Source organism: Centroberyx gerrardi, chromosome 15 (assembly GCF_048128805.1).
Source record: "Centroberyx gerrardi isolate f3 chromosome 15, fCenGer3.hap1.cur.20231027, whole genome shotgun sequence".
Taxonomy (NCBI): Eukaryota; Metazoa; Chordata; class Actinopteri; order Beryciformes; family Berycidae; genus Centroberyx; species Centroberyx gerrardi.
In genome coordinates, this window is record NC_136011.1 from 5,861,990 (window position 1) to 5,884,209 (window position 22,220).

At 41.5% G+C, this 22,220-nt stretch overlaps 2 protein-coding genes across 4 annotated transcripts; both read right to left on the reverse strand.

The window, feature by feature from the left end:
* Nucleotides 1-1,468: 1,468 nt before the first annotated feature.
* Nucleotides 1,469-14,810, reverse strand: LOC139931320 (poly(A) polymerase gamma-like). Its single transcript, XM_071924790.2, has 24 exons — nucleotides 14,530-14,810; nucleotides 13,570-13,728; nucleotides 13,235-13,301; nucleotides 12,962-13,043; nucleotides 12,236-12,345; nucleotides 11,872-11,925; nucleotides 11,526-11,637; nucleotides 11,194-11,283; nucleotides 10,565-10,703; nucleotides 10,348-10,420; nucleotides 9,922-10,042; nucleotides 9,458-9,542; nucleotides 8,967-9,020; nucleotides 8,551-8,670; nucleotides 7,805-7,914; nucleotides 7,254-7,375; nucleotides 6,939-7,102; nucleotides 5,935-6,035; nucleotides 5,242-5,450; nucleotides 4,981-5,064; nucleotides 4,834-4,893; nucleotides 4,509-4,612; nucleotides 4,293-4,393; nucleotides 1,469-3,984 (listed from the first exon to the last, which is right to left on the reverse strand). The coding sequence occupies exons 1-24, from the start codon at nucleotides 14,544-14,546 to the stop codon at nucleotides 3,809-3,811; spliced, it is 2,514 nt and encodes an 837-aa protein (XP_071780891.1). The 5' UTR covers nucleotides 14,547-14,810; the 3' UTR covers nucleotides 1,469-3,808.
* Nucleotides 14,811-15,708: 898 nt separating this feature from the next.
* Nucleotides 15,709-18,063, reverse strand: hcar1-3 (hydroxycarboxylic acid receptor 1-3). Of its 3 annotated transcripts, none has more exons than XM_071924793.2 (2): nucleotides 17,946-18,063; nucleotides 15,709-17,322 (listed from the first exon to the last, which is right to left on the reverse strand). In XM_071924793.2, the coding sequence occupies exon 2, from the start codon at nucleotides 17,237-17,239 to the stop codon at nucleotides 16,232-16,234; it is 1,008 nt and encodes a 335-aa protein (XP_071780894.1). In that variant the 5' UTR covers nucleotides 17,240-17,322; nucleotides 17,946-18,063; the 3' UTR covers nucleotides 15,709-16,231. The 3 variants fall into 3 exon arrangements, with proteins under 3 accessions (XP_071780894.1, XP_071780895.1, XP_071780893.1); XM_071924794.2 differs by having other exon boundaries at nucleotides 15,709-17,315; nucleotides 17,950-18,054; XM_071924792.2 differs by having other exon boundaries at nucleotides 17,950-18,054.
* Nucleotides 18,064-22,220: the final 4,157 nt, after the last annotated feature.

Here is a 22,220-nt window from a genome sequence, read left to right on the forward strand (position 1 = left end):
GTTCAACATGTTTGCAGTGACACTTGAGTTAAGGCGTATCCAATTCCCTTTGCATGTTTGAGATGTCTCTGCAACTTAGTTTGAGTCCACCTGTGGCCAGTTCAATTACTTGCATGTGATTTAGAACAAAACACATGATGTGTCTATATACAGTCACACAGATGACAGTGCATGTCTGTGCAGAAACTACCATGAAGTCCACGAGTTCAGAGACAGAATAGGGAGAGATGTGGGGAAGAGTAGAAAACAGTTTCTGATGTTTTGGTTGTTCACAGGAGCACAGCAGCCTCCATCATTAGGAATATTAGAATAATACAGAACTAGCCAGACTCTCTCTAGAGCTGGTTGTCTGACCAAACAGGCAGGAAGGACCTTGTTCAGGGTGGAGACCAAGAAGCCAAGGACCAGATAGAACTAGTTCCTTGGCTGTGAAAAGAAAACAGTCACTCCATGGAGTTTGTAAAAAGGCACATGAAAGACTCTTCAGCTGTAAGTGCTGTTTGTCAGAAACTGGCCACAGCTCCTCACCCGTGAACAGCATCTTTACTGTGCAGCATGGTGTGGGGGGGTTTACAGCAACACGGGGACTTGAAAGGATAGAGGAAGAATGAATGGAGCCAAATACAGGGAAATTTCTTGAGGAGAATTTAAATTAGGGAAAATAGGGGTGACGATTTACGTTTCACCAGGACAATGACCCTCAGCATACAGCCACATCAACACTGGAATGGCTTCAGAACAAGAATGTGAAACAGTGAACAGTCAAAACACTAAAACTGGATGAAATTAAAACATCAACTTTTTATGGAAATTAGAAGCTAAACTAAAATTGAACTCTAATTTGAAAATAAAATATGATATTAAATGTCTTGATGCTAAATTCTGGTTGTGGCCTCGTCTTTTTCTCGCACAAATTAGTTAATAGTTCAGTATTCATTAATGTTCTAATATCAGAGTACAGTTCATGCGCTGTTGCAGTCTGGCAGACGAGACCTTACATGAGCTTCAACAGGATGTGAACTATCTTGACAGTTAAAGTCTTTGGCTCTACATCACAGCAGCGACCACACTGCTAGAGCTCAGGGCATCTTGAAACACACACACACAGGCTGGGTCATTATAGCTCAAATTATGCTGACCAGGTATCTCCAAGTTTCATCAAGTTAAATTTAAGACTTTAAGAGCTTTTTAATGCCGCTTATGAAATATGAGACCAATTTTGCACACAACCATGAAAATAAAAACTAAACCCTATCAGTATATAGATCTGCATGACTGGGCAGAAATCTCACCAGAAAAACACAAACTAAGACTTAAAATGCTGTATTTAGCTGTATCAAAGACCATTTAAGGCCTTGAGTTTAGACAATGGAATTGAAGACATTTTAAGACTTTTCCAGGATCTGCAGTCTGTGACAAAAAAAGAGTTGACAAAACAAAAACACAAATGGACACCGGCCTAGGGTTTAAGGGTTTAATGGGTGTAAAGGAAGTGATAAACACATACAAAAATACCCTCTCAATACATTTTAGAAACAAACATCTAAATGACCTGTTTTGTTAAATGTTTCCGAACAGCCAAACATGAGATGTCTGAAACAGAGTGGTGCAGATTTTCATTCAAAAAAGACCTACCTGCTATGAATGCTATAAAAAAAGATCACATGGTACAAATATGCAAATATAAATAAAGTGATAAGAAAACCCCCAATAATGAAGAATAAGCCTTTTTGAAAAACGGATGCTTTCTGTACATTTCATTGGGGAAACTGACGCTGGAAAAAAAAAAGAGCACCCCTGTGTCCCGCTTCTCCAGCTGTTCCGATGAAGAGGGCACCTCATTAGCACTTTACATGGATGCAACAGCATTAAGTTTGGTGTAATAGCACATGCATATACCAATCCTCCGTGCTGAAATCCATACAGGATGATGCCCCGCTTCAAGAGAAAACGCTGCAGAGTCGGGGCCCCGAGTCTCCTGGCCCCCGCCGTGACCCCAGGAGATGCCTTTTAAGAGCCTCCACAGGAGGCGCAGAGGGTTAACACCCAAAACTAAGGGAATTCTCTTTCTCTCGCCAACACTCGACACACGAAACAACCACGTATGCGTGCACGCTCACACACAAGCACGCTCAACCATATACGCATGCATACACACACATCAAAAGCTTTGAACCATTTTCACAAAGCACCACAAATCCAGCCTTGGACATGGAGGAGCTCACAACCAGGACCTCGCTTCGACACGACACGCCTTAGCGGCCGTCAAAGCCAGGCTCAACTGCTGTTCCGATTGAAGGGAAGGATCGGGAATTTTGGACCTATACCTGAAGCTTCACTCACAAACAGACCATGTTGAACGGGACCTAGGGGTCAAGCAGTTTGTCAATCAATTTTATCAGTTTATCAATCACATAAAAGTATACAAAACTGATTTTCAAATACTTTCCTGTGATCGTCTAAACTGTCTACACCCATCTGACATCTATGTAGGCTAAAACACACCATCACAAGTATTTGCAGATTATATTTGACCTAGGTGTGGTAGTTGCTGTGAAGGCTGCCACCCGAGCCAGCTGTAGCTCGGTTTGGTCTTCTCAGCATCTATCAACGCGGTCTGTAGGAGAGTGAAACATCATGAATAAGTTCAAAACCCCTCAACCTTCCCTCTTAATCCCCAAATAAACAAATGACGCGTGAACATCCCATCCAGGTCAACTGCACTGAGGCTGCACTGGACAGAGGGCTAACACACTGATATGGTTCTTCTAATGTTCTTATCCAAGAGCTAAAGAACGATGAAGGTGTTCTACTGCACACTGAAAAGCTTCAGACCCATTCCATTACATTCATGAAATGTGTGAATGTGTATTGCAGTCACTGTTAAGGATAATTATTCCTGCTCTTACCGGCACCTGAGAAAAGGGCATCTACTACCTTTGCTATTAATCCAGGATCTGGATAATATGGTCGTCTGTGCACTGCAGCTCCAATATGGAACCTGGAATCCTCTTTGGGTTGCACTGGTGGTCCAGAGTCATGGTTGTGATGTCTGCCATATCCAAGCAAACCCCCAGTAAATCCTCCCTGCAACTGTATCCAAACCTATACAGTGTTTACAAAAAATATTCAGGGCTGGAGACAATTCGTTTTGGACAAGCAGTAGAGAAAAACAAAAAATACAATTTTTTAAACTTTTTTTTCTTTTTAGATAATAAAAACTACAATAGAATGGTCAAAAGACTTAACAGTGATCTCTCGCGGTTTTTTTTTAAGACAAAAAAATTATGTACATCAACATTTACTGTACAGGTTTCTGTTCGGAGGGGGGGAAATAAACAGCGTATTCCGGGAGTGTGTGTAGCAAGCGTGGATAAATGTTTAAGGCCGTTTTAAAATGTGTTAACAGGAAAAAAAAAAAGAAAAAGGAAAATGAAAAAAGAACGACACCTCATTTTCCATCTGTTTTGTGTACATTTTTAAACAGTGTGGGGGAGGGGGAGTTAGAAACTACCAGCTTTAGTTCTCATGTCAGATATCTCCGCGTCTGAACTCGGTGTTGGGATGAACGCCCTCTGGCTTTGGTGAGTGTGACAGAGGGTGCTGACAGGGAGGAGGTAACCTGTACCGAGAAAGGTCCCGTTTGACCAATCAACTATCCATTGGCAAACCAGTAACCGTCGGAGGAGCTTTGAGGTGTGGCGTCCATCCCGCTGCTTCACACTAAAGACTGACCAACGTCTGGCTTATTGCAGAGCCCCACCTCCACACATCCAAGTATCTATGCATCCAGTCTATAGTCGTGTGCTCAGGCTATGTGGATTCTAGCCTTCTCGGTCTCTTTCAGCCTCTTGGCCTGCTCCTCCAGCGAGGGGGAGTGGGGTCTCTTGGAGGCCGCTCCGTTCATCGGGTCGGCCCCTCGGCTCACTAATGTAGGGATGGAGCTGCCGACAGGCGCAGCCACATGTTTGGACGCCGGATGTTCTACAGAGATAGGGAGAGGACAACAGAAATGGGTCTTGGTGATCAGCACCTCCATCATGTTATTTACCAGGAATGATGGTGAAAGAACAATTCACAATTTACTAGCAGTACTGAAATTAGAACAACTGAGACTTTCGAGAACAAACTAAGTATTTATTAGACCCCCGGTTTTCCATGATCGCGGAAGAAATGTTTTTTTCTTTTTCTTTTTTTTTTAAAGTGCAGATTTTTGAAAGGTGACCTGAAGATCATCTTTCCCACGGAAAGCCGGGGGAACTAATTCATACCACTTCTTTCTCGACACTCACTTGAGCCAATGACAGGAATGGACATGCCTTTTTCTTCGCTGGCAGGAGGGGTGTCGGTGGTTAAGGAGTCCTCAAACACTGGTGGCTTGGGAGGGGTGATGCTGCAGGACAAGAGATTGAAACAAACACATTAGAAACACAACCGAAAACACTTGAATATTTTCGAGAGACACTTTTCCCTATAATCAGATGGTGCTGTAAGGTGGCTGCGCTCACTTGTGGCGGTTGAGGGCCAGTTTGATTGAATTCTTCACCACACGACAACTGTTGCTGGCCGGGAGGGGCGAGGAGGCGTCTGGCAGCTCCATACTAGGAAGTCTCTGAGATAAGGAACGGTGACATTATCAGTCCACACAGACTTAATCTACTTTGTGGTTTGTGCAAACAATGAATCTCAAGTCCAAGAAATTAGGTGCTTTACCAAAACCCAAGTCCATCAGATGGAAACAAATGACACAACTACAATTAAAAAGCCAACAGAGAAACAAATCGGTTAGAAAATATCTCAGACAGTCTTAAAGATTTACAAAGGATGAATTACCTGTGTTCTTGAGGTATCGATGGTTGGAATGGGCTTAGCCTTTGATCCGGAAAGAGCAGTCTAATGGGGAAGAGACAGAAGCTAAATGTGAGAATGTTGAATGTAATCAGTCCACAGAATCAAGAGTGCAGACAGAACGAAACCTACAATATTGGGTCCATCTCCATGTGTATGGAGGTCACAGGATGGTGGGTATGGCTCTTTGAATGCAGAGTCATCACTGGACACCACCTTCAGCAAAAAAGAGAAAAAGACAGACTCAGGGACTGAAAACAAAGATCAGCAGAGTGGTAGACATAATGTATATTTCCAGGCCCACAAAAGATAACTTTGAAATTCTATGATTTTCCCTCATGTTTTCTCTTTACTGTGGGACCCTGGACTTTGAGCAGTAAACGGCCTCCCTACCTCTGTGTCTTTGTGCCTCTTGGCCAGGTCCTCTTGTGTAGGTGAGTGTGGTCTCTTGGTAGTAGCTCCGTTGACGGGACCCTCCAGGCCGTTGGGCGAGGGCTCCTCTCTGGGGCTGCTGGCGGCGTTGGGCTTCACATTCCCGCTCACCACTGTGGGGATGGAGCTGCTGGCTGGTGGCGAAGGGGGCTTCGCTTTAACCGCTGGCTCTGTAGTGAGAGAAGGACAGACAGAGAAGAGAAGGGATCAGGACTATTAATCCACATCTTTAATATCTTTAAACATGACTGGCTTTCTACAAAGTTATCAAATCAATATTCCATCTGTTTTCCAGATCTTATATTCTTTACTGGATTTGAATCTTTTGGTGGGTGTTTAATCTAATGTATGCTGATAGTGGGTGGGAAATAGGAATGTCAACTAGGCCATATCACTCTGTAGATGATTATTGCTCACAATAACAAATACTACTAAATGACAGAGGGTTTACAGTAACATAAAATGTATGATGGACCCAACATAAATATTTTCTAGACTTTTTGTGTGATTACCAAGCCTTGAAGACATGGAAATAGTCAAATTAATTGTACTTCATTTTTCCAGACTTTACAGATCAGTGTAGGAAATCTGACAGGAAGTGATTATTGCGTATTCAGATTCCTATGTAATAGACACTGGAAGAATGAGACTCACTTGAGCCAATGACAGGGATGGACATGCCCTGGTCTTTAGCAGTTGGTGAGGTGACGGATGGCAGGGAGCTGTCCACAAACAGAGGCTTGGGAGGGCTGACGCTGCAAAACACAGAGAAGACATAACTTTAACACATTCATTCACTTCCTGTATTTTAGGCATTTGGTGTATATCCTCTATCCATAAGTGCAAAATCTTCTTGCTGCAATAGCTGTGTATGCAAAAATCACTGAACTGCAAATGTGTGTATGTGCAGTTAGGACTGTGTGTTCCTCTGTGTGTGTTTAAGAGTGTTATGTACACATGAGCAAAATCCTTGTAGCCGTTAGTTCACAGTAAGATGAAACATTAATGATCCTCAAGAGGAAATGAGAAAAAACAAGTGCAGTCTCACTAAATGCTTAGTCTGTGGACATTCCATTCCTTGATAGGACATGGCTCAAAGTTCAATATTAAGTTTGTGATCGGACCGATCAAATGCACTTGGGCGTGTTCCAATTCGCTGCCTGTCAATCAATGACCAGGAGCAGTACAATTACGTGATAGAAAAGATATTCGGCAAGAGGGTAAACATTTCTGACAACCAGATGAAATAACCGACGTGGGATGCGGTAAGTGTGTGTGTGTGTGTGTGTGTGTGTGTGTGAGAGACAGAGTTGAGTGAGTACTATGCAATACATCTCTATACAGAGATTGTGTTGTGTGTGTGTGTGCTTCAGTGAGAGAGCTTGGTAGATATATTTAATCAAACTGATCATTTGGATAGATGTAATTGTACATAAGTAGAAAATAGAAGCAGTAGAAGTAGAAAATCAGTTCTCTACACAAAGTCGAAAAAAGTATTTCTTGCAGCACGGAGGTTTGGAGCTGTGTACAAGACATTTTTTTGTATCTGTTTTATGAACAGCTTTTCAGTATTACAGTAGTAGTACATGACAAAAACTAGAATATAAAATATATAGGCCTATACATAAGTGCCATCTCCGGGGGTCTCCTCGTCATACCTGTCGTCTGTGTCTGAGGCAGGCTTGGAGGGTTTGCTGGTCGGGGTCGGGGAGCTGAAGGGAGTCCCTGAGTCTGTATCTCTGGAGCTGTCCAGATGACTGCTGTCCAGGGAGATCCGCTTGGAGCTCCCTCCATTAGAGCTGCGGTTCAACTCCGCTATGCTCTGCATTAAGGAGGAGAGATTTAGGAAAAGGGGGTAGGAGAGACAGAGAAAAGTGAGATGAAGAAGGGCGAGCAACACTGAGACAACAGTTAAGAGGTGATTCAAATGATAATGGTATTTTCTGCGTAAGATGCATAGGAAGATAGCTTACCCTCTTCTTCTTCTGCACCAGCTCGGGAGGAAGGTACTGGTGGAGCTGTTTCTTCTTCACATGTGTCGCTTCGATCTTCATCCCGTCCTTTAACATGTTGATGTTGTTGGCTTGTCTGTACACTGCAGGGAGCCATGGGACATAATGCCATTTTGAGGTTCAGTGATTACTGGCATGAATGGACATGCTTTAGACCTTGACTTTCTTCTGAGTGTAGGCCATTTTTTCCATTTGTACTCTTTTGGCACTTTTGGCACAGTACTTCCAAATAATGCTTAGTGTTTTAACCTACTTTGTGTACCAGATGGATGGGGTTTACCACATCAGGACAATTCATATATGGTCACTTAAGCAGTCGTAGTCACAGAAAAGTATAATAAACTGACTTGTAAATATTTTCATGCGATTGTCTAAGCTTTCTGTCACTGTATTTTTCTGGGTAGCAAACCACTTCCACTTGGGACACCATGCAGGTTAAAAAAAAACACTTTAAGACTGTTTGCAACTACATTCGACCCCGGGCTGTTCATAACATAAATGACAGGACCTACCAGTGTCTGTAAAGGACTGGATGTCATATGTCAGGTCAATGTTCACGCTCTCTGCATTCTCCACTTTCTTGAAGATGATCCCGATGAACCACATGGACACAAAGTCGTTCCTGTTGGGACAACACAGAAGCAGCTCAGCAAAAATGATCTGAACTAAAATTCAATGTTTCTACCTCACTGGTCAAAAGTGCTAAAACTTGAAGACCATTAGCTGCCTTTTAAACATTATTATATTGTGACAAAAAGTTGAAGGCTGCTAGCGGTGTGTGGGTTTAAACAATTTCCTACCTATTCACATTTGAACCAGCACCTGACTGGATGCGTATATAAATATGGTCTCTGCTCTCCAAAACCCTCTGTACTTTCTAAGTCCCCTGGACCGATTAGTTTATAAGTGCTAATTGCAGACCAGAGGCCTAAAATTGAGGTTTTGTTCCTGGGAAATTGGCAACAGCCTCCTGTTACCATCTGTTAGTGATGCTAGAGCAAGTCAGTAGCGTATAAATGCAGACCCTTACTTTCAAAGCTGCAATCAAACCATTCCATGTACCTCCACAGCTGCAGTAATAAGGACTTCTGAGAACAATGGTATCGTGCCGCATTGGCAATTTCTCAGGAACAAAACATAAGAAAACCTTTTTGAATGTCCTCAGAAGGGCTTTGATTAAGGATTGGTAGAATAGCCCTTTTACAATCCTGAAACTTCCTATTAAGCCTGTTCTATGCATGGATAAATTTGGACTCACTCGTTGCGGTTCTCCTTGGACCCGGGAAAGGACTGGGGGTTCACATGGGCCAGGGTGATGTACTCATTCCTCTCCAAGTTTCCCACCAAGACACGGATCTTTGACTCCACTAGACCAATCCTGAGGGAAACATCAGGGTTTATTCACAGAGCTGCCAGTTTTCTTCTTAGTATTGCAGTATTGTTTCTTGGTTATTATAAAAAATACTTTCTTTATTCCATTGTTTGTATGCAATATCTGCTATATGTGGACCCTAAGACTAATTTAAGAGCAATAGCTTCAACTAATGGGAATTCTTCACACTAAAATGAAGAATAATTAAAAGTTGCTGGTTGAGTTGAAATGACTTGAAATGATGATTCAACGATGATTCAAATCATACAGGACTATGTGACCTTAAATTCTCTGGCACTCACCATTCTAAATGGTTTTCTTCTGTGGATGCACTGGCAGTCAGAACAATGTAGTGCCTGCAACAAGCAGAACAGAAAATAATCTTAAGTAAAGATACAACAAATCTACAAAAGAAAAGTCACAGATTCACACTGAGGTGTAGGTGAACCAAAGCTAGAGGGGCACACATGTCCACTCCACATAGATTCTTATCCAAACCATTGTGATCAACAGCTTTACAAATAAACTTGACTTTTTAGATTGGTGAACCCATTTTGTATTTTTGTTAGCATGTCATGATATTTGGCAATGCTGACGTTCACATATCTGGCTGTCTCTGCAGACAAAATGTTAAGAAAAACAACTTGGTAAAGCTACCGGGCTTACAGAGAGACTGGCAGCATCACAGTAAGTATGCTATACCCTGCAAGTATCCTGATGGCCCATGTGTATCTACATCTTCCACTCATGTCGCCTTGGTTAACAAAATGGAACAGACAAGATGAATACCTACTTGTACTTTTGAAAAAAGTTGGGTGGCTCGAAGAGTTTGGACCATTCCGCTTTCCCCTGAAGAATCTCATCTGTGACGCTGAGACCTGTTTGACACAGAGGGAGAAAGATGTGTTAGGATCAACAATGAAACAGCATGTGTCACTTTGCAAAATGTAAACCAAAGTTGGAGACTCATCACTGCTGGAGACAGCTCAGCTCTCTATTAGCAACTCTGTAGTACCCAATTGCCACACTCTAATGTGATCAAAACCACAGAAATTATGTTCTGTTACCACTGCCTTTCACAGAGGTGGTGGCATAGGATGAAATATTAATAATTTGACAGCCAGGCTAATAGAGAGCTTTCATGCATATCTCTACTGATGATCTCACAACATGTTCAGAAACATGCTTGTTACATATTAATTTTCACAGCACATTCCTAAATTTGTTTATCGTTATCACACACTCAGTCTTACATACCATATTTGAACTCCTCACTCATGATGGTACGTGTTGATGTGGAGACATTGTATGTGGAGTTCTGCTGGGGGTAGGCAGGCGTGATGATGGGCATCAGGTGGTATCTGTCTGATGGGTTCACCTAAAAGCAGGGCACAGGGACGAGATTGGTCACACAGCAGGAATGACGGCTTTCACCCACCTTACTGGCTGAGGAGGACTATTTCACACCCACACACTCATAGGCATCACAAAGCCAATGGTGTACATTCCACACACACACCATCTTCTGAGCTACCTCCAAAAGACCAACAAACTCCTTCTCTCCCAAATCAACATGAACTCTGACCAGACAGTGTTCCCTGTGCATGCATAGCCATGCACACACAAAAGAGGAGCTGAATAACATTCAAAGACCCACACTGAACCCCCAGACTTGATACTCACTCTAGGATCCCACACTGGCAAATTCAGATTACTGTCTTCAGGCTGTTTCAACAGCACAGGATTCGGCCACTCCCTGCAGAAAGGAAACAACAAATGTCGCAAAGTGAAAATAAACCCTTAGATTTAGATTTGTCAATTTTGTCCATAAAGATGTATGTATAGATGATGGAGTTGTTCAACGGATAGATAGGTATAACTGCAGGTGCTTGGTCCTCACCATTTGGAGAACACCAGGAAGAACTTGTGGACCAGTGTGGCAGCCACAGCGTTGGGGTAGAGCTGGCAGGTCCTGGCCACCAGCATGGCCCATGACACTCCACCCAGAAAACCCAGCATGTTGGAGTAGATCCCACGACCTGCAGGCACAAGGCACATTACAAAAAGGTGGTGCCATCTTAATATTCTTAAAACATTTTTTTATGGTTTTATGAAACAGTAGTGCATGGTGCCAGTTTGTCATGTGTAAACAAAAATGTGAGACACTTGTCAGTGGTGGAGACTTCCTTAATTCTATACACAGCTTTGTAACTGCCACTTGTTGAAAAATGTATATATTTTGTTAGCTCTCTGATGCGATTATAACAACAGAAATTGTTTTTCTCTGCTATTTCTGCCTTTTACATATAAGGAAATGTGGGAAATGAGATTTTAACAATTTGATGGTTTGCATAAGAATATCACACATTTCTCCAGAGATGATGGGTGTCAACAAGTGGTTAGGAAGTACGCAAATAATGAATTGACTTTTGTTGCATATTTTAAACTGAAAATGTGCAACAGAAGAACATATAAAAAGTAGTTACAAAAGTATCTCTGACATCCCAAGAGAGCCTAACATCCACTTACGCTTTGCCCAGAGTTTGATGGCTCTCAATGTCAGCCTAAAATTTTCTTTGTTTGGCACCAGGTACAAAATTTCATCGGTCACTCGACAGCCTGTTTTGAGGGGAAAAATATCACAAACTTTAATAAAAAAAATTGTATACCAATTATGAATCACATATTACACCCCCACCAACAGTTCCCATCTTGCACAAATGCTCAGTCAGAGGAAGCCAACTACTGCTGTACTTATTGTACGTCACTCTGGATAAGAGCATCAGGAAAATGCCTTAAGAGTAAATATAAAGCTCTTCTCTATTGTACATGTGCTGTCCAACAGAAGCCATGTAGAGTACCATTAAGGCTGCGGATACAACGGATGTCCAAGTTTCTCAGGATGGAGTCTCCCCTCAGGTCCAGGTTGTCTGGAATGGACTGCAAGGCCAGTCTGGCAAACAGCAGGTCAATCTGGTCCAGACAGAGAGAGAGCAGCATTCAAGAAGCATATACATTAGTCACACAGCTCCTTTAGGGCAAAGGCACAGAAGCACAATCAGCACTGGGATTAGACATGAAAAACACTGGGTACAATAAAATTATGTTGTAAGCAGTGGTTATCAATATGCAGACACCAACATCACTGAGCGAATTTGTTGGAAATATGTAAACAATATACATCACTTGGACCTCAAGCTAACTTACCTCTATTCCGTCAAATTTGAATTTTATCACCGGTACAAAAGCGTCCTCCACAGCCTGGAAAGCACAAACAGAGGCAACATAAACAAATCTGGGGCCAGGCCAAGCCACATGGTTCACTGGCACTATGATGGTGGGAATTTAACACCAGTCACCAGCTAAATGTTGGTAAATTTTTGATTTGGTGGGACGTTTTGTCTACTAGCTACTACTAACTGACCATTGTCTGGAAATCCTGTTCCATTCTAAAAATCTAGTTGGTTGGTAAACTTGGTGAAGTGGCTGGTGAATTCTAGGATTTAGGTCACTTTGGCCTGTAGAAAATTTAGTTTCCTGCCCTGTGCTGTAGAGTCTGGAGAAGACTTACCCTCAGGTCTTTGATCTCTTCGTGCTGTTTTAACTTCTCAAAGAAAGATTGGAAAAAGTCAGTTCTCTCTACATGGCGTGGAGCCACACACAAGGCATCAATATCGGCTCCTGCAACAAATTAAACAATGTTTTAGTAACTTCTATGTAACAAATTACCAATCTATTTATGGAACATGTTATAGCCACAGTAAAGCCTAGGTCAGCCTACAAGACTGTTCAAGTCTTGCCGATCTAGGGCGGTTCAGACTAAATGCTTAACTCAGGAAGCTGTTCACACTATGCAACGGGACAAAGATGGTCATCACACTGGAGACAAGGGATCACATCTACCCGATTCGGTCATTCAAAAATGCTTATCCATTCACCTAACAGTTCACTGTAAATATAACTACAAAATAGATATTCTATCATTTCTTGCTCCATGGTACAGAAGCTACAGTTTACATTTAGCCTACATATCCTGTTCCCAGGATCACTATCAGATTTCAGTTTTGGCGCGTTGTACCGCTTCACACTACAGGAGCCCGACTGGGCTAACAAAATCAAACATGTTTGAAAAAATTGTGTCAGGCCAATGAGAGTCAACGGTCTTCAGCCCGTTCACACTACAGGATCATCTAAAAATCGGCATCAAAATTGTGTAGGCTGACCTAGGCTTTAGCTGCATCCTCATAGGTTGCCAAGCAAGAAAAAATAAACATATCAGAAATGTGATTAGAAATACCTTTTGTGTGCACTCCAAGACGGTACGAACCAAATGTAAATATCTTGCCCCCTACATTACTTACTGCTGATGGTGGAAGGTTCTGAGGAAGAGAGAAGCACATATAGAAATGCCAGTATGACTCTTTTCCACTTAACGGCATACAATACATAGCTTGCATTGAATTGTTTTGGTATTGTTTACTTGACAGTCATCTTTAAAGACTCCATACTGAATCACATGATATTGCGTTTACTCTTCTAACAAGGCAGCCAACATTCCAACAGCACCTACCTTTGACTCACTGATCTCTGCTATCCATTCTTTAACAAAGTTATTCAACTTCCCAAGAACTGCAAGTCTGAAAGGAGAAACAACTTCCATCAGGTGCTACATTTACAACTCAGCGCCTTCACCAATTATATAATTAGAACAATCAGAGACTGCACAAATCATGCTACATACATATAACATGCATATCAATTTCAGTTCTCAATTTAATTTGCAGCAGGCATGCAAACATATGTATGATTGCAGCTGTAGAAAGTATGCAGTCAAGAATGGATATAGTCAAGATGCCCAATGGATGTGTACAAGTAAGTGTAACATTATACTCTGTTGATCCTCACCTATGGTTCAGTTCATCCTCATCTTCAAACACCCCAAATGGTTTCATAGCATCACTGAGCTTATTGGTGTATTGGTGGTCTATTTCTCGTGGGGGTGCATGGCTAATGGCAGAGGTGATGCCATAGTGTTTCTGAGGCTGCTGCCCGCCAGGCATGGTGCTGTAACGGAAAAGGATCAATACATGAAACGAAAGCTACCAGAACAGGAAACTCATTTTCACGTCAGACAGTTTCAGTGTTTCACCAGCCACAATGATAAAAATGACTCAAAACTGGCGGACAAAAACTGGTTACCAGGTAAAGTGGCTGGTAGAACTAAGAAACTTATCAGCCGCAGACAAAATTCGTCAGGTTCTGCTGTTTGCTAGTGTTATGTTCCTATCCCTGCTATTGCCGAGTACCCAGATGTAAACACTGACTTGTTCTGACAGCAAGGTGCTTAACTTACTTCATTTAAAAGCCAGGCGCACTAAAGATCTGTTCAACTTCAAATCTGTGAAGACAGTTCATCACTAATGCTAGCCAGTGGGAAACAACATCGTTGAAAAGAGTTTGTGTAGTTAACCCGGGCTAGCGGCTAGCGAATCTTAGCCGCGAACGGCTACAAACAGGTTGGAAGCGCTAACGGACGGTGGCTAATTTAGCAAGCTAGCAGACATTAGCTGGTTTGCTACGGAAGAATGGGTTTAACTAACGAGTCACTTTCCGGTCCGACTGATTTAAATGGGTTGTCATTTTTGCAAACAATAACGGACATTCTTATATTTTGTTAGCTAGGTCAACATTATAGATACCCCACAACCAACAAGCCAACTAGCTAACCAACGGTTGCTACAGCAGGCCTTGCTGGGTTGTTGTGATAGTTTGCTAACGTTAGCTTTTTAGCCTATTCTTTTGGACCCCCTTCAATGCGACCAAAAATGCTCACAAGTGGATGAATATGCCACATGCATCACTCACCTTGACATTTCTTTCATGACACTCTACAGAGCTTGCACTGTTTTTCCTGCAGTAAACCCGTATAAAACTTGTAAAGTCAGCCAGTGGAAATGAAAACAGCCTCGACCTGATTATAACAATGGTCACTTTCCAGAAAGCAGTTCAAACCTTTCCACTGAACCGGAATCACTTCTTATAAGATATAAATGTGCAATCTTGGCAGAATATACATATCAAATTTATTTAGTGACACACGATGAAATATTTAAACACCTAAACACACCTTTAATTGCAGTTAGGACTTTTTTCCCCCAAAGTACAAATCTAACGTCGTGATTCGAGGAACGGTGTCAGAGTCGGTTGAACGGTCCTCCTGTATCCCATGATGCTGTTCGCGAGAAACTATTGTAGTGTTTTGTCACTGCCATCTAGTGGTTGGATCATTGAATAACACCCAAAAGTCTGGCCAATTTTTATATATGCATTAACTATTAATTTGTGAGTTTGCTCATCATTTTGTAATTTTATCCGTTTATTTATTAAAATAAGATAAAACTTAAATTGGATCATTTATTTATTTGTTTGCTTGTTTAAAATATCTATCTATCTATCTATCTATCTATCTATCTATCTATCTATCTATCTATCTATCTAGTTATTTGTGCAATTTTTATAAGTATATAAAACCAATGGTTTGATCACCATTGGTCAACTTAATTTGTAGATTTTCACATACTCAAATGTAAGTATAGGGCAATATTATTCTCTAAGTACTATACATTGCCTATAAATGACTAATGAACAGTTAAAATTAATTTAAATCAGCTGAATCAGATTCCATTGTGATACACAGACCTGTGGTAATCTGTAAGACTAGACCAGAATTAGGGTCATCACACAATGTCTGCCTCATAAGGTCAATTCACTTTCATTTCACTCTCACTCTCTCACTTTTCATGGCAAGCGATGGCGGCGTAATGGTATGGTGTATATGTAGGTGAATGCCAAATATGCACAGCAAAAGAGTAAGACTTGTTCAAAACCCACATCGCCTGCCAGATCAGCCATAATGTAGAAAGGGCATGTCTGAAGAGCTGGAATGTAGTGGAATTGTTTGGTAAGCAAAGCATGACAAGCAACCACAAAATCTCCACACTCCCAAAACCAAAGGAAAGAATTGCTGCTGAAATTATTTTCCAGGAGATATGTATTTATTTATTTTGCTTTTATGAAGGCAAAGACTTTCTTTATCCCTTCATTATCATAAACACACATATCATTCATATCAAGAACACACACACACACACACACACACACACACACACACACACAGTGGGTTAAGAAATAAAATGCAATAATATAATATAATAATATAATAATAATGTCTGTATTGAAATTGTATTGAATTATTTGTTGTCAACCCTGAATGTGATTTCCTAGACTAGTTTTTCTTAGACTGAATCACAATTTACTTTTAGCTGACATTCTTATCCACAGCATTACAATGGAGTGAGCAGGTGGGGGTTGAGTGTCTTGCTCTAGGACCTGCTCTAAGGGTCAAACCTAAGACCTTGTGGTTACGGAGCAGAAATCTCACATTGTGAGTGAAGAAACCACAGATTCCTCCTATATGACATCCACTCTCACACACTGTCCTCTTAAATGTCTACTGACAAACTTTTCTCTGCAAAGACGGGCTGGCTTTTTGTCATTCCGACGCTCTTCAGCCCTCGTCGGCTGTGCTGCTGTGGCGTCTCACCTTCATCTTCGTCACCCCCAAGCGGTTGATGGAGCTCTTGAGGGCGTCGCGAAATATGGAACTGGAGAAACAGTAGATGATGGGATCCAAGGCGCTGTTCAGGTAGGTGAACCCGATGGACAGGCTGAAGAGCTGGGTGATCAATCTGAAGGAGTCGCAGTCCGAGGGACGGAAGTTCTTGACGTACATCCCGCCCAGCCCCGTGACGATACCCGGCAGGAAACAGATGTTGAACACGGCGACGATCACCCCGACCGTTCGGATGGCCCTCCGCACCATCTTCCGCTTGCCCATCTGCCTCTGGCGCAGGACGCAGAAAATCCGGACTGAGCAGAACAGCAGCAACAGCAAGGGCAGGAAGAACTCTCCGATGTAGACCACGTAGTGCACCTTTATCACCGGAGGAGGGTCGTCGTAGGAATTGAAGCTCCGACACAGGGAGATGTTGCTGTTCTTGTGGAGGAGGTCGATGGCCAACAGCGGCATCCGGAGAGCCATGACGACTATCCAGGTCAGGCCGGCCACCCAGCCCGCCTGCATCGTGGTCAACTGGTTGATGCGGTGATACGGGTGGACCACCTTAAAGTAGCGATCCACTGCCACAATGGTCATGAAGGCGATACTGCCCGAACGGTTGACCGCCAGCATGAAGAGGTTGATGCGGCACCAGGCCTCTCCGAACACCCAGTACTCCCTGCGGAGGAGGTTGTCAATGCGGAAAGGCACGCTGATGAGGAGCAGGAAGTCCGCCAGAACCAGGTTAAAGAGGAATAGAGTATGGGGCTTCCAGGTCTTCAGGTGGAAACAGAAGATCCACAAGGCCACTATGTTTATGGGCAAGCCCACTATCATCTCAATGATGAGAATGGGAGGCAGGATCGAGGCCACCAAGTTTTGGGTGGCTGGGCAGTGCATGGTGTTTGTCTGATTCATCACCTCTGGGACACCTGAAGCCATTTCAGCTGTTGTCATACTGTTGGAATACAGTTCAATCTCTTGCAGGTTTCTTCACGACTCCTTATGTTCACCAGATCTTAGAGGGTATGTTCTTGAAACTCCCAAAGAGGAGAGAATGAGAGAGAAAAGCATTTTAGCGCTCAGTTATTTCATGGATCAAAAAATTTGGACAAGCAGGATGTGTGTTTGTTGATTGATTTCCTGCTCATACACGCTATCTACTCGTCTGGTGAAAAGATTTTATCCAAGCCTCTTCCGTATAAACTGAACTTCCCATTTCTGCCACATCATAAGGTCCTTTCAGAACTGTTAAATTATGTGATCAAATATGAGGAACTGTGTTTGCTAACAGAATCAAACATCCCCTTTTCCATCCAAAACTGTGCTCACGGTGTTCATTCACACCTTACACCCCATTCTCTCTATTGAAAGTTTTCATATTGCAATGCTAGTGATAAGTAACACACATGGAAGTGAAATCTATGTAGGCGAGTTCTACTTGAAATGTTATTCTGCAGTCTAAAAGTATTTTAGTAGTGTAAACTTGAAAAAGATGTGCAATGGATGTGCAATACAGGATGTGGAAAATTTCAACTTTGCGCCATGATAAGCAGAGTCATGCAATCCACTGTATCTGCATATACATACAACAACATATACATATAACAACATTAGTTTTTAGAACTAATGGAAAATGTTGGGGGAAAAAAATCATTAGTACTCACCAGTTGCCATCTATAGTCAGTAATGACTAGTTTCAGAGGGCAAAGTGTCCCATCAATGTATTTAATTGATGTTGTTGTCTACTCTAAGTGTGTTCCGTGCTTTAAGGCGCCTCTAGTAGTTATGACACGAGATCCTTGAGATACTCTCTTTATTAAAGCTGACTTCCTCTGAGGGCTGGTCGTGACATGATGATCATGATGATGACGTCAGACGTAAGAGGCTGTGACAGAGCCAATTCTGGTAATTTGAGACCACGATCATAAAGCAAGTCTTTACAGCACCTTCATTCAACATGTTGCATCAACAATCTTTCTGTTGCTCTAACTGATCCTTATGTAACTGTATCCATATGTGACGTATATCAGGGAATATTGAGTTGATAGTGAGAGAGTGACAGTTTTGAGCGAGTTTGACTTAGTGGGAGGAAGGCATTCAATTAATTTCAAATCCATTCTCAGGTTTTGAGGCAGAATGGTTGCTGAAGTGAACAAGTGCTAAAATCACACCATGGATTTCGTCTGTGATTTTAAGTACACATGCACTCTCACACAGCATTAAACAGCACAATGATTATTGTGATGAGCATGCAAGTGCAACACTTTTTGAGGTTGTCAAGGAATCAGCAAAACAAATCACTTGTCTACAAGGACACCGTGAACAAGAGATAGTTAATCATGACATCTTCATCGTTTTCATAAAGAACTTTAATTCAACATTTTTTCTTCTTGCAGATTCTTCTTCTTGTCAGTCAACAGGTTTCTGGTTGAATCACTGGTACTAACAGTGCCTAATCCTGCCAAAGTGTCCCTGATCAAGGGCGCCTAACGCCTCATGTATATGTTTGCCATCCTGCTCCAAGCTCCAGTGTTGAAAATTAGCTTACATTCGCTAATAGGCTTTGTTGCAACCAATGTTTCCTTGCAAAAAGTTAATTATAACTATCATCATATTATCATCATCCATTGACAATGTGGATAAGGCTATCTTTTCTTATGCTCCTCACCTCACTTCATCTCATCTCACTTTACCTTATCTCATCCCAACTCATCTCATCTCACCTCACCTCATTTGACCTCATCTCATCTCATCTCATCTGACATCACTGCATTTTACCTCATCTCACCTAATTTTACCTCATCTCACCTCATTTTACCTCATCTCACCTCATTTTACCTCATCTCATCACCTCATTTTACCTCATCTCATCTAATCTCACCTCAACTCATTTTACCTCATCTCATCTAATATCACCTCACCTCATTTTACCTCATCTCACCTCATTTTACCTCATCTCATCTAATCTCATCTCACGTCACCTCATTTGACCTCATCTCACCTCATTTTACCTCATCTCATCTCACCTTACCTCATTTTACCTCATCTAATCTAATCTCACTTCACCTCATTTTACCTCATCTCACCTCACCTCATTTTTTACCTCATCTCATCTAATCTCACCTCTCCTCATTTTACCTCATCTCATCTCATCTCACCTCACCTCATTTTACCTCATCTCACCTCATCTCACCTCATCTCACCCCATTTTACCTCACCTCACCTCACCTCACATAATCTCATCTCATCTCATCTCATTTGGTTCAATTCAATTTAATTCAGCGTACCGTACCAATTAAACCTGGTGATTGATGAGTGATGTCTGAAAAGCAACTCTACAAAGAGTTAGTAACTATTTGACCACTACTGCTCAGTGAATTGGCCACAAATGTGAAAGTTCAGCTCCCTGTGTTCTTTGTGGAAGGATGCAGATTTCCCTAACCAAACATTATCTCTCTGATGATGACTCTGAGCACTACACAGATACACACACACATACACAGTCAATCCAACTCACCACTGTGTGTACAATCAGACCTTTGTTGACTCGGTAACTTCATGGTCCTTGACTCCCATACAGCGGTGTAGTCTCCCTCCCCAGCCCTCCCAGTGTGTTTGCTAGAATCACTGGACTCTGATCTAGAGGTCCGTCATTCATCTCGCCACTTTATTATCGTACACACTAAACAAACATACTGGGCCTAATAGTGGCACCATGTCAGGACTGACATCTGCTTATCTACACAGAGAGACTTTATGGCACATTGCATAGACAATTTTTATACACATGGAGACACTGAATGTTGTGTATGTGTGAAACTGTATGGGTGGAGCTAGACATCCATCTTCAAGTGTTAGCAGCTTCTTTCTCAGCATTTCTCTCTAAGCCCTGCTGTGTTTCATGCACATTGCTGTCATCTTCGTAGTGTATTCCAAAATTGCATACTTTATAGCCGAAAACTTTTTTGTAGTTACTTAATCTCTTACATACTTGGGGAGGTTTCAATCATAGAGACATTTTTAACTCTAGATCCTAATTTTATGCTTTAGATGCCTTAGAATGACTTGTTCTTTTTCAGTACCTGAGACTATTTCAATTCCAGAATGAGCATCTCTAAATTGTAGCTGAGACGTTCATGCTTCAGCAACCAAAATGGACAGACATTTATTAGTGAAAGGCTAATAATGAATATTGAAAAGAGGCTTTAATTCAATTTGCACATTACATCAAAATGCAAAACCTAAATATACTATACTACAAATACAAACTCATGCAAAAATATTGAATTACATCTGCATAAGGGCACATATCTCAACATGAAGCCCATAATAACTTTGCCAGTAGAATATATACGCACAATTATGTTTGTGTCATGTATGTGCATTAATAACCTTTTGAACCAGGTGTTTCTTCACTAAGAAAGTGCTACAGTTACATCATGTCCCTGCTATAGACATCAATAATGATCTGGATGTACTGTAGTGTGAATTGTACATAACTGAAAGAGGAGTGTCATCTATCAATATGCTTATATTGTTGAGCAGCTTCACTGACACACCCAGCTACTGTTCTTTACTGATAAACCCCAGCCTGATCCAACACATGGCTCAAATACAGCAGAAAAGGGAGCTTTTGTGTAATACAGACTCAGTGAAGTTTAACTCTCTGACACACACACACACACACACACACACACACACACACACACACACACACACACACACATAATTTTTTCTCTGGTGGTCCAGGGTTACTTCCTGCGTCTCCCGCTCGGTTCATGACCTCAGCCTGTAACAGAGACATCGCTGTCTCTCTCTGATAACATGGAACAGTTTAATGTTTAGCCCAGGATCCGCACACACACACACACACACCACACACACACACACACACACACAGACACACAAACACACAGGTAAGCAGCAGGATTAAATCCAAAGCCACACAGATCCATATGCTGCCCAGGGATGGAGATGAGAGCACTGCATGTGAGGAGGACTCCAGGTAGCGATGTCCAAGGTGAGAACTATGACTGTTAATGGCACTAATAGATTATGTTTAATCACTGTTGAAGGACACACAGCGAGGCGTAATGTGACATTTACTGTCACTGCATCTTAATCTCAGTTGTAGTAAATCAAGTTATTGTGAGACTATTGTGAGACCATTCCAATACATTTTCATTTTGAGGAATTACTCAAAAATGACCAAAGCAATGACAGTGACAGTCACTGAGTTGATCTGTCATTCACAAACCTGCATCAGTACATTTTCCAATGCAGAGTGAAAACTTGTTGAGGATTCTCCAAGCCTTTAATCTGTTAAACTGGGCTATTAGCCTGATAATCCACATTAGAGCGTGTAGCTGTCTTTACTGTGAAAGGAAGGACGAACATTACTGTAAACACTGTAGGTATTATTATGTGGGGGAAAACATGGGCACTTCCAAGGAATATTGTGGTGTAGTGGTTGGAGAGACATGTAGCAACTGACAATGTAATATGTAATAACATCACATTATTACATTAACCAACGATTATTTGTACATAAGGGGATTATTAGTTCATAAGGGGTGTATTTTAACTGATGCGCTATAATAGTATTATAATGTAGTAACTCAAATTATTACAATCTTCTAAATCTTATGATTTAGAATTCTGATTATTACATCATCAGATAAAACTATGTTAAATATATGAAGTAATAATCACCAGTTTATAATATGATGTTATTATATGTCATCTGGCAATTTATTACATTAACAGATTTTACTACATTTTTTACTCATACAGTGGGAATGTTATTGAATAATGTGGATTTTTCAGTTTGTTTTCATCACATATCAAATAATAACATGAATTTCTAATCTTTTTAAAACGCTCAACATAGAAAAACATGCAATAGGCCTATCAGATATTGAACTCTGTCCTCTTG